General features: G+C 36.6%; 1 protein-coding gene across 1 annotated transcript; it reads right to left on the bottom strand.

Annotated features, from left to right (window-relative positions):
• Nucleotides 1–116: 116 nt before the first annotated feature.
• On the bottom strand, nucleotides 117–13,159 carry LOC121257482 (protein NUCLEOLAR COMPLEX ASSOCIATED 4). The gene is given in 16 exon segments (XM_041158495.1): nucleotides 117–564; nucleotides 674–779; nucleotides 884–941; nucleotides 5,778–5,910; nucleotides 6,690–6,863; nucleotides 7,798–7,972; nucleotides 8,080–8,138; nucleotides 8,666–8,767; nucleotides 8,877–8,953; nucleotides 9,305–9,405; nucleotides 11,575–11,617; nucleotides 11,771–11,832; nucleotides 12,122–12,195; nucleotides 12,336–12,428; nucleotides 12,560–12,700; nucleotides 12,703–13,159. Coding segments are annotated over 16 exon segments (1,827 nt in total). The 5' UTR covers nucleotides 12,940–13,159; the 3' UTR covers nucleotides 117–372.
• Between the last annotated feature and the right edge of the window lie 95 nt (nucleotides 13,160–13,254).

Below are 13,254 nucleotides of genomic sequence, written 5' to 3' on the forward strand. Positions count from 1 at the left end.
TTCATTAAATAGATGCCTTACATGCCAACATTAGTATACGATTTGGTACGGGAACTCGCTTGCGCTTGCGCTTGCAAGAAGACTTTTCCATTCTCTTCTCAAAAGATTTGACATAGTACAAGTAAGTTTTTTATCATCAATTTGGCTGTAATCACACTTCATCTCAAGGAAATTGCTGATTACACAGATATGGAACAGATATTGGCAAAATGGCAGGTCAAAACTGGCTGCTGTATACAGCTAAAAAAATTAGACTTTAACCAAATTCCCAACCCCATGCAGAGAAAGACAAGCCTATCCCAAAGAGGAAAATGGTAACTCAAACAAAATGAACTTTGGTACACATGCCCAGCAAGAGAGACTGCACTTGGTTCAGGAACTCTCTACTTGTCGTTTTGCAGAACGACCATGTTCATTGGTAATCTCATGCTCATCACTGCCATCATTCTTTTCCTTGCCATCTTCACGATTAAAAGTCCAACCAGAAAAATCAGACTCTGTGAATAAAGATGTAGGAGTAACTTTGTGGAATGCTAGTGGAACCTGTTTTACCCTTCGCCTCATCTGCAATAAATAAAGAGATCAGCTTTGAGAAAACTTAAAAAATGCAATCCGAAAAGGCGTATTAAAGTTTTCCATTGTGTTGACAGAATCTCAGAAATGAGCATGTCACCTCATCCCCAAAAATTGTTGCATATGAGCCCGAGCTGAAATCTTTTACCGTCATTTCAGTTGTTTTAGCTCTGACTGTCAAATCATTTTCAAGTGACAAAACAAACCTAACACCAAAAGAAAAAAGCCATTACAAAACTACAATCGCCTATGAAGTACATGCACATGTATCACATATATGTAGTATGATGACCAGGATTGGAGCATGCACCTTGAAACTGGAGGGCAGTAGTGGTGACGGAGGGTATCAATCTCCCAAAGTGAACTTCCTGATCCAAAAATATTTTTCAACATGTGAGGATGCTCTAAAAAGTAATCCCACTCTCTCAGACATGCACTTATATTCATGTGTTTATCAATTGGGTGCAAGTACTTTTAACGAACAAAATCATGCAATGGAAACTGGAGAGGAGAATTAGGAGATATTAATGTGCATAGAAAAACATATCCATGTGATGTTCACTTATATGATACACGGGATCGCTCAACATTTACCTCTATTACAATTGATTGTCTCCTAACTCCTTAGGTCATCAAACAATCAAAGTTCAAACCTGACAGTACTAAGTTGGTTTTTTTTTTTTTTTTTTTTTTTTGTGATCAAAAACCTTTTTTGATTGGCACCTGCTGTCAGGGAACAATGTCCTGGCTAATCCAGGGGTGCACAGAAAAGTTTTTGGTACCGTACCGTACCGGCCGCTACCAGTAATATACCCCTTCCGTACCGGCCGAAATACCGGGTGTACCGGCCAGTACATCCCTATACCGGCCGGTATTTGATATTTCTGCCTAAACACATATTTCGGCTGGTACAAAATTCATCAGCTGGTTTTGATGGCAGTTTCGTAATTTTGGTAAACTCTTAGGGGCAATTTCGTAATTGGCTTTGGAGTTTGGACTTTTAGGTTTTGCTTCTGTTTTCGGTTTCCACTTTTTCATTTTCACTTCAGCCTCTTTGTTTCCTGTTTCCAGACGATTTCCTTCAGCCCAGCGCTGCACACCCCTGCGTCCCAGACGGCCAGCCAGCAGTCCGCGTCATCTCCTCCGTCTAGTCGCACGTCACCGTCCGCCCGCCGCCGTCCACCCCGGTATTTTTTCGTAAATTTGATTATTTTTTTGTTACTTTTTTTTTTGATAAATAAATCATAAATGTATTTTTGTTTTAATTTTTTATAGATGTTTTAGATTATATTTTTATAATGTTTGTTTGTATTTTTATAGATGTTTTAGATTATATTTTTATAGATATTTTAGATTATATTGTTATAGTGTTTGTTTGTATTTTTATAGATGTTTTAGATTATATTTTTATATATTTTTAAAGATAATCATATTTGGATTTGATGAGTTTCTTCTTAGTGGCTAACTTATTAAGTGTTAATTTTTTATATTTTAATAGTTAAAAATGTCTAGTTGTCAATCAACCGGTGGTACGACTTCAACTCCAACACTTGCTCTTGTAAGTTCAGAAGATCCAGCATGGGCCCATGCACGTGCAGTGCCAGGGGCAAGAAATAATACTGAATGTTTATATTGTAATAAAGTAATTAGAGGTGGCGGGATCACTCGGTTGAAGTATCATCTAGCTGGAATTCCAGGCGATGTAGAAGCATGTAAAAAGGTCTCTGAAGATGTAAAATGGCAAATGAAGGAGTTGCTTGATGAAATGAAAAAAAGTAAAGAAAAGAAAAGAAAAATAAGTTCAGAGATTGGAGGCGATATAGATTTAACATCTAATGATATTGATGATAGTAATAGTATGGAGGGACAGTCTCAGCTTTCAAAAGGTAAGGGGAAGTCGAAAGAATCTGGAACTGGAAAGTCAGTGGGGGGATTGAGTAGATTTTTTGCTCCAAGAACAATTCCTAGGGCCCAACCTTCAATTAAGAGTTCTATGTGTTCAAATGAGATGATTGTAAAAGCAAAGATGGCTGTAGCACACTGGTGGTATAATGCTAATCTGCCTTTCAATGCGGCTCAATCCAAGTTTTATCAACCAGCTATCGATGCCATGACTGCCATCGGGTCAGGATTCAAGGGCCCATCTTTATATGAGTTGAGAGGAAATTTGTTAAAGATGGTTATGAATGAGGTTCAAGATTATTTGCAACAAATTAAGAAGGTTTGGATGAGACCGGTTGTTCACTAATGGCAGATGGTTGGACAAACCAGAAGCAACAATCAATAATCAACTTTCTAGTTTATTGTCCGAGAGGTACAATGTTCTTGAAGTCTGTTGATACATCTAGCCTTAGAAAAGATGCTAAAACATTGTTTAATATCTTTAATGAGGTTGTTCAAGAAATTGGAGCTGAGAATCTTGTGCAGTTCATAACGAACAATGATGCAAGTTATAAAGCTGCAGGAAAAAAGTTACAACAGAAGTATGGCTCTTTCTACTGGTCCCCAAGTGTAGCTCATTGCATAGACTTAATGTTGGAGAATTTTTCCGATCCAAGATATTTTTCCCTTATTGATGATACTATAAAAAAGGCAAAAAAGATAACAAAGTTCATCTATAACCATGGTTGGGTTTTGGCATTGATGAGAAAAGACTTTACCAAAGGTCATGATTTGTGTCGTCCTGCAATTACAAGGTTTGCAACAAATTTTTTAAGTATCCAATGCTTGCTCTTGTTTAAGAAAAAACTTAGACAAATGTTTACTTGTGATAAATGGATTACATCAAGTCATTCTAAGAGCAATATAGGGAAGGAGATAGCTGAGATCGTTTTAGACGATAAGAGAGTTTTGGGCTCAATGTCAATTTATTGTCAAAGTTAGTGAGCCTTTAGTTCGTGTTCTACGACTTGTTGACAAGGATGAGAAGCCTGCAATGGGATACTTGTATGATGCAATGGAAAGAATCAAAGAGAACATAAAAACAAGATGCAATAACAAAGTTAGTTTATTCAGTCCATTCACCAGGATCATTGATTCTAGATGGGATAGGCAGCTTCACAGTCTATTACATGCGGCGGATTGTTTTCTTAACCCTGGAATTTACTATAGCCCCAATTTTAAAAATAAAAATGACGTTATAAGAGGCTTCAACAGTTGTGTTATGAAGATGAAACTTGATCCCGATAATCAAGACAAAATCATTGCAAAACTTGACTTGTATAAGAATGCAGTAGGTGAGTTTGGACATTCTTTAGCAATCCGTCAGCGTGATAAGATTAATCCAGACATTATCATTTATCAATATAATTTGTTAAATAGTGTGACTTTGTACTTTAAATTTTATCTTATTTTATTTTGATTTGTATTTAATTAATAATTTATAATTGCATTATTGTTATAGTTGCATGATGGACCCAATTTGGTTGCAAGGTTCCAACGCTTCAAAGGTTTGCTATTCGAGTACTAAGTCAATGTTGTAGTGCAACTGGATGTGAGAGAAACTAGAGCACATTTGATTTTATTCATTCGAAGAAGAGAAATAGATTAGTGCATAAACGTTTGAATGACTTAGTATTTGTTCGTTATAACTTGAAGCTGTGAGAGAGGTAAATTTTTTTAATACTAATGTTTACACTGTTGAAAAGTATATAACATTTTTACTTATGTTTGATTTTATTTTGACAGGAGCATAAAAAATGGAAGAGATGCTTTAGATCCAATCAATCTTGAAAACATTGATTTGATGGAAGAATGGGTGGGTGAAAAATCTGAGCTTCTTGATGGAGAAAATTTGGATTGGGCAAGTATTGAGGAGCCATTAGCCTTACTAAATGAGGAAGACAATGATAATGTTGGTGTTGATATTGATAACGGTGATAACGTTGATGAAAATATTTTGATTAACATGTCGAATCCTGATCCTTATTATCTTTTTTATGAGAATGAATATGTTTGATGACGTGGTGACGTTAATGATTTTATCATGATAATGTTGGTGTTTATAACTTTATGTTAGTTGTAACTTAAAACTTAAGACTTGTATTAAGAAGTATTGAGTTTATGACTTATTTTGTTGTTATTTTGGAATACAGTTAATGCTTGTATATATATATTTTATCCAGGTATAAATTATTCCGAAACGGTACACAAACCGGTACCGGTACCGAAACGGTATCGGTACTGAAATATTATCCCGAAACGGTACACAAAACGGTACTAGTATCGAAATATTTCGTTCAATGCCTTGACCGGTACGGCTTTCGGTACGGTATTCAAAACATTGGTGCATAGGCCCTCAACAAGGAGTTTCCCAGAAGTGCACCTCAGTTAATTCAAAGGAAAAATCCCCCAGTCCAATGACCCCTAGAGATTGTTTGCAGTGAGATTCGAACCTTGGACCTTGGAGGGAGCATACCACCAAGACCAAGACCTTTATCACTTGAGCCAACCCCTAGGAGTTTTTTTTTTTTTTTTTTTTTTTTGATAAAAAACCTGACAGTACCTTTTTTTTTTTTTTTTTTTTTATGACAGTACTAAGTAGATTAGAAAGAAAGAGGTTTAAGCCTTGAAAGCAAAACAAAGGAAACAGTAGTTTCATATAGTTCTATTTTATGAGGCCACAATTTGGTAGCATCCAGAAGTATATTTAATGTGGAATGTATAGACAGACATTCAGGTGAAAGCTCAATAGTTCAGCTCGTAAAAGAGCCTAGATTAATTTAGCAAAAATAAAGAGCCTAGATTAAGGAACAAACTTAAAGCAGCCACAACTTCTGATCTGAGGAGATTGACAGGGCACATGACCTGTCAAAACGAAATTACTATAGCGTCCTCAAAGACGAACCCATTTGGGCTCTTTTATAGACAAAACTCCCCTGCTATTGCATTTTTTTAGCCCTTATTCATTCCAACGACATTTTTATGCATTTTATGTTTAAGTCCTTCTCACCTATCCGTATTTAAGTCTTTTTTTTTACCAGTAAAATGAATAGCCTTATTTAAGTATTTACATTCGTTTTAGAACGTCTTATTTAATTTTCTTTATTTCCAATCTTTGAAATTTTCTATTTTTGGTTGGTTAGGAAATTCAAATCCCTATGACCCAAATATATCTGATCAGATTTATCAATTTAATGGAAACTACATGTGGGGTTTGGCTGATGGCAGTAAATGGGCCAGAGAGTTGAAAAAGAGATACTTACTCATGGCATTGGACTTTATAGGATTACTTTCCTCGCTGTTAAAGCAATCCATGCCTGGCTTCCTACTGGAAATATCTGATCCAGTTCCAGAGTCACCTTCTGCATTATCTTTTGCAGTTTCATCACCATCCTCCTGCACAGACTTAACTAATTCAGTTTTTTTCCTATGGAGCACGAAAAAATTATAGAAACCATTGGCAAGCGTGATAAGAGATAAGATTAGTGGAACTTGTAATCAAGATGCTATTTAAAGAGTCAGAAGAAACAGGGTCAAATCATCCAATTAGTCACCAAATTTTAGAAAGTGAAAATCAGAGTAGCCAAATCCAATTTGGTCAAATTATTTTAGGCTTTCGCCATTGAAAAAGTACAGGGGGATAAAAAAAAAAAAAAAGGAACTAGTCTAATTCTATTGTAACATGTTTAGTACATGTTCCACCTGTGAATTTTCTTTGCATCAGTAATCAATCAAATCAGATACGGAAATTTTTTATATCTAAGCAAAAATCCTTTGTGTACTGAAACCATGATATTGTTCCCCAATAAGCCCAATCTAATACCTTCTATTAATCATTAATTACCAGGAGACCTATCTTCTTCTGTTTAGATCTTTCCATCAAAATTCTATTAATAAAACAGTACTTACAGGCAACTCCTGAAGACTATCCAGTCTATTAATAATTTTCATGCAGACATGGTATATTTAGGTATCTGTGCATTAAGCAACAATCATGGGAAAAAACAATTCACAAAACAAGCAAAGAAGTTGCAAATCTATGTCATTCACAAACATAAAATCATATCTACAAGTCCACTCATTATAGAGCCTTCCAATCCCCACTTGCACCAAGATCAAATGGATAATGGATACATTGAAGCAAGAAACAATGATGGGAAGATTGTAATTGCTACCCAGTGCACCAAACAGTTGATTGAAGGATGTCTCCGTAAAAGATTGTGAACCAGAGCTATAATAACCAACGCTCCTGAAGGAGGAACTGAAAGAGACAGCCGACTCAGTTTCTTAGCAAAAGCAGCTGCCAAATATGCTGGGAGAAGTGGAGATTTTAGGCAAGAATCGAGAAGCTGCAGAAGATACATAGTATTCACTTAGAAAATAACCAATGGCTCAAGATAAAACATACACCGATCTTTTTTTTCCCAAACAATTTTCAACCACCTTAAAGTATATCTTCTTTTATCTTCAATATTTGCTTAAAAGATTTCTGTGCATTTGTTTAGTAAAAAATTTCCATGAAGTCTGACTGTATTTACTCTACTTCCAAAGCAGCTAAGCCCCCAAAATTGATGTATAGAAATTCAACCCCAATGATAGGAAGCTTAGTAGAATCGATGACAAATGTCAAATATCCACTTAAGGTTCAAAGAAAAGAAAATAAAATCAGATGTGCTAAAGTTTTCAACTCAAAAAATAAATATTCCTGAAGGACATGTACGAAGAGTTTTAATAAAATTTGGTTATTAATTTTAAGAGTTGTTATTTTGTTTTGAAGAGTTCAATTAAGATTAGACAGCCAAAGTTCAACTAGGAATGGAATTTTATTTTTTTAGGAGTTTAAAAAGCTCTACTTATATCTATTTTTAAGTCTATTTAAGGGCCTTTTGTACTCTTAAGAGTCAACAAGTTATTGAATGAATTAAAATATTGATGAAGTGATTTTCTATCTCCCCCTCCCCCTTTCTTTCTCCAGGGTTTTCTTTTTCCTATCTTGGCTCTTTTTTTCCTCTCTAATCTTTCTTATTTCTCTTTTCCTTCCTAATTTCTTCTCAATTCTGTTTGTCCTGCATAAAGACAGCTGCTACCATGGCACCAAATCAAGAAATCTATAAATCATATCAAACTCAACCTAATTCCCCAGTATCACATAAGTGGCCAAGTTTATGATATCATGTATTCAAATTCATTTTTTCACTTTTTTACTCCATTTTTTTTCAAAAAAAATCCTTGGCTGGTAAAAAATTGTTTACTTCAAGCTCAATGATGAACACTTTGCATTACCTGAAAAAACTTTGCCCGATGCTTGGCCATAAAGATAGAAGGGACCAATAAAGCATAAAGCTTTTCGTAAAAGTTAGGGTACTCCAATCCATATTGTGTCATGAGGATGAAGAGGCCACTAAGAGCCATGACACTGACAACACCACCAATGTCATATGATCTCGTCAAAAAATCACTGCACGATGTCAGGTAGTAAATCAGACTCAAGCTCACCATTCAGAAGAGAGAGACTGAAGAAGTAAAGTACGAAACAATATTATACAAATCAGTATGTAAGTTTACCATAACATGATAGGATTAGACAAATAAGGAATGACAACCTGATGAAGACTAACAAGAACCTGAACATCAAAAGGTAAGCAGTTCAGAAAATATGGAAGCAAATTTGAAAAGAAAGAAATAAGAAGGTGGGAATAAACACAGATAGAGAGGGTGGGAGAAATAGCAATTACCAGAAACCAAGTATATTATCATAACTCAAACTCATAAATTATATTCCATATGTAAAAGCACCCCGTGAATCCATATATTAAAACCTAGACCTTAGCCTCCACCACTAATAGAGGAGAACACATCATTTTGTCAAAAGACTATTGCCATGAGAAATGAAATTATATCCAATCATAAAAATTGTGCAAAAGTAAACATTTTTGCTTAGATTTTCATTGGGGGAAAGAAAAGGTTACAACCGCAATCTTCATTGGTGGGCTCAATCAATGAAATGAAAACCTATTAGGATTTGAGCATCCAAATTTGCATGGCAAGGATTTTTGGCTGGAGCCTGACCTCAAGACCAGCCAGAAACAGCATATTTTCCTGTATTTTGAAGACAACCAAAATATAATGCAATGAGTGGTTTGAGTCTTACATCTTTGTACACATCAAGTGGAAGCGGTAACCTAAGAAAGGAAATCCAGGCTTTTGTAAATTTTAGTTTCATCCTTTTTGCAATTTTGGCTGCAGCCAACACCTAAACAGTGTTGTAAAAGAATTATTAAGAGATAATTAATAGAGCAATTAGGATTATTTTAGAAGTAAAATATTCAAGAGCCTGCACGGGTGAATACATGATCACATACATCATTGTTAGACTTCTCAGTCAGGAGCTTTTTATCTTCTGCTTTTGAATTCCCAGATAGCTCCTTACCATCGTTTCCTTTAGAAAAGAATCTTAATCAGTAAGGAACTAACAAACTCAAAACTTAATTGAGCAAAAAGTTTCAAAGGAAAATTATCAATAAGTACTTTCATCTTCTCAAGTCCATCCAGGTTGTTACAACAAAATGCTGGACATTTCTCGGAATGCGCCTTTAGCATTTTACATAATAAAATGATTATTACTTACATAAAAAAGGAACAGAATGTCGACAGTGCTTATGTACTGCAACTGATTATAAGTCATAATCAAGGATTGGCTAGACACATAATGATTGGAGAAATACATCATTTAATTGAAGAAAACTAAAACCACAAGAAGAAGCTCCTAGGGTAACCAGCAAGAAATCACCTGATCTGCTCCACATCTCGTAATCAGATTTTTCATCTAAGCCTTCCATATGAGGCACACGTGAGATAATATAATGTATGTTCTGAAGGAAAACCTCCATGCTGCAAGAAAAGTATACTTTTATCCAATAAATTCAATAGTTATACAACGGAAACATTGGTGTACTAGAAAGAGAGATATTTTGTACAAAAAAACACTAGAATTTAGTCTCATATCCATATGTTTCTATTTCTAAAACATGCCCAGTAGGAAAATTTAACAGAAAATGGCATAGACGATGAACCCATGGTGAGTGCAAGAAGAATATCAAATTCCAAAAGAACTTCACACAAAAGCAAATTAATCTGTGGTTAGTCATGGTTTTATGGCTGGTTTTTCAGTGGGTGATCCACAGAGGGGGCTCACCTCGGTCTCCAACTTATTATTTGCAGATGACACTTTAATTTTCTGTGATGCAAAGCAAGACCAACTTAGGGCACTGAAGGCGCTTCTTTTTTGTTTCGAAGCAGCGTCAAGTTTGAGAGTTAACTTCGATAAATCAAAGTTAGTGCCTGTGGAGAACGTCAGCATCTCTCGGCAGTTGGCTAACACTCTTGGGTGTAAGGTCGCTTCTCTCCCTATGACATATTTGGGGTTACCATTGGGGGCTGCTTCACTGGCTTTGTCTATTTGGAACACAGTTATTGAGAAAATAGAACGAAGATTGGCTGGGTGGAAGAGACTGTATTTGTCAAAAGGAGGATGGGTGACTCTTATCAAGAGTACTCTCTCTAACTTGCCAACTTACTTTCTATCTTTATTTCCAATTCCAACTAGTGTGGCGGCACGAATCGAAAAACTTTATCGGAATTTCTTATGGAGTGGGATGGGAAATGAATTCAAGTTTCACCTAGTCAGTTGGGATAGGTGTGCAGACCAATTCCTTCAGGTGGGTTGGGGATAAAGATTTTAAGAACTTTTAATCGGGCATTGCTTGGGAAATGGCTTTGGAGATACAACTTGGAACCAGAAGCTCTATGAGGGAATGGGTCCTATGGGGTGGGGGTTTGGAAGCACATACGACGTGGTTGGGGGGTGTTTTCTTGTCATACTAAATTCTTGGTGGGGGAGGGCACTCGTATAAAATTTTGGAGGGACATTTGGTGTGGGGAGGAGGCTCTAGCGGAAGTCTTTCCTTCCGTTTTTCGTTTGGCATGTGATCAAGAGGCTTCAGTGGCAGATCTCATGGTTCGTTCAGGGGATCAACTCCATTGGAATGTCACCTTTAGTAAAGCAGCTCAAGACTGGGAACTAAACAGTTTTGAGGCGTTTTTCAGTCGTGTGTACTCTACGATAATGTCTGGATTGAGAGAAGATAAACTGTGGTGGAATCCGGCAAGTAAGGGTGTTTTTTCAGTTCGCTCCTTCTATAAGTCCCTTACTTTGCTTCCAAACACGTATTTTCCTTGGAGAGGATTGTGGAGGAATAAGGCACCTCCAAAAGCAGTATTTTTCACTTGGACAGCGGCTTTGGGTAAGATTTTGACCACTGATAATCCGCGGAAGCGCCGGGTATTTATTCCATAATGGTGTTGTATGTGCAAGAAAGCTGACGAGACAGTGGATCATCTTTTGCTACACTGTGAGACAGCTAGAGCACTGTGGAGCAAAGTGTTCATTCGATTAGGGTTAAATTGGGTGATGTCTACTACAGTGGTAGAGTTTTGGCTAGCTGGGTATTGCCGGGTGGTGCTCCACAAATCAAAGCTGCGTGGAAAATGGTTCCTATTTGTATTATGTGGTGTATATGGTAGGAGCGTAGTGAGTGGACATTTGAAGATAAGGAGCGGACAATAGAGGATCTTAGAATTTTATTTTTCCGTGCCTTACTTCTTTGGGCTATTGCTATAGATTTTAATAGCCTAAATGTACATGATTTTCTTTTTTTCTTTTTTAGCAACTAGATAGGTTTTATCTCTTGTATACCACCTTTTATACCTGGGCTTTGCCTATTCTTATTTATTCTACCATTTACTTATCAAAAAAAAAAAAAGCAAATTAATCTGCATGAAAGAATTCGGATTGTAAACAAGATTATACCATCCAAAATAACTCATAAAAGAAAAGAAAATATATATATATATATATATATATACCTTTTGTTGAAGGTAAAAATATTTTTTTGGGATTAGTAGTGAAGGGTTTTATTGATGAAAATAATAGGCATAGCCCAGAGACACCTATACTTGATTGGCAGTTGCTACAAGAAACTGTACATAGTAAATCCTGACCTTGATCTTGAATGACTCTCATCAATACTATCTTCATTCACATCTGTCATTTAGAAAGGAAGACAATTAATAAAGTGACAGGCAAAACTGCGCCCCCAACCTCCCACCAAAAAAAAAAAAAAAAAAAAAAAAAAGAACAGAGTTAGATGAAGTTAGCAGAATAATTTCCAAACCAGGAGCATGGCAGGAGAAGTACCAGAGATTTCTTTTGCCTCCAGAGTTCTAGAAATTTTTCCCAGGCTAATGTACGTAAAATAACTGCAAGCAGAAATAATAACCACAATTTAGAAAAATCACAATCAACCATAACATGTTTTTGCATTTCATTCATGCCTATCCCAAACAAAAACACACTAAAAAAACAGAAGATAAGAATTATGATTACTTTTATGTAATACTAGAAACAGCCTGTCTAAGAAGTCAGAACAGAACTGATCACATAGACACAATCAAGATCATATCAAATCCCATGTGTTGCTGAGATTTAAATCATGGCATCATATCTCTAAAAACGAAATTAACAAGCAGTCGCAGAAAGGGGTCATACCGTACATCGATATACTTGAAGTAGTTCGACACCAGCAAGTCTATCAAGAAATAAATAGAAATTGAAGAATAGACCTGCAAGAAACGATACAGACGCATACATTAACTAATCTAACACAATAAAGACAACTTAAAACCTCAGAAAACACATGCAAGGCCACAGAGACAATGCAGCGTACAATTTATGCTGCCGGAAAAGTGGTAAAACAACTTACAATAGCATGCAATAACTTGTGGTATATAGCTGAATGAAACCTCCCACAGTTTCCCACCTTCACAAACTCCATTATCGTATCCAACACAACCTCCTATATTCACAAAGATCCCAAAAAATTATAAAACACAGACACACACCCTGATTTAGACAATCAAGCAACAAAACAAAATTACAACAAAAACCCAAAAGTTAACGGAATAAGTTGGCGAATAAAATACTGACTTTAAGAGTTTCATCGGAGTCCGGCGAGACAGCGAGATCAATTAGAGAACGGACGAAATGGTCGAACTTGGAGCGGAGCCAGGTGCGGTAGATGAAGTCAGGATCGTCCTGGAGATCGGGTGCGGAGGGCTTGGAAGAAGAAGAAGAAGAGGGGGGAGGGAAGGAAGGAGAGGGGTGAAGAATGATTGGAGGGAGAGGAGGGATTCGAGGGCGTAGGGAGGAGGGGAGGTGGGGGAGACGTAGGATAGAAGGAGAGGGAGATTGTTGATATGGGCCCGGGAGGAGAGAAGCTGGTGGCCTAGGGTTTTCAGGTCTGACAGAGAGACGCTGTGCTTAGCTTTCTTCTTCTTTTGCTTAATGGTTGACACAACGGAAGCCATTGCCGGTTGCTTCACCGTACTGAGAGAGAGAAAGAGAGAGAGGCAGGCAATATGTTAGGTTTTAACTATCAACATTTCGGAGAGCAACGAACTCGAGGGTTTAAGGGGACGGACTGTTTGGGTGTACGTGTTTTAGTTCTCTTGTCCTTGGAAGAGGATTTGCCTGATCAGGTATGGCCTGATCATTGGTTGACCCCTCTTTAGTTTTGATTCCCCAAGGCCGACATCTCTATAAACAGCTGACAAATTTTATTTCAAACGTCTACATAAATGACATAGAAAAATTTTATTTGGAAGCCAACGCACCCTTCTTAC

Source organism: Juglans microcarpa x Juglans regia, chromosome 3S (assembly GCF_004785595.1).
Source record: "Juglans microcarpa x Juglans regia isolate MS1-56 chromosome 3S, Jm3101_v1.0, whole genome shotgun sequence".
Taxonomy (NCBI): domain Eukaryota; kingdom Viridiplantae; phylum Streptophyta; class Magnoliopsida; order Fagales; family Juglandaceae; genus Juglans; species Juglans microcarpa x Juglans regia.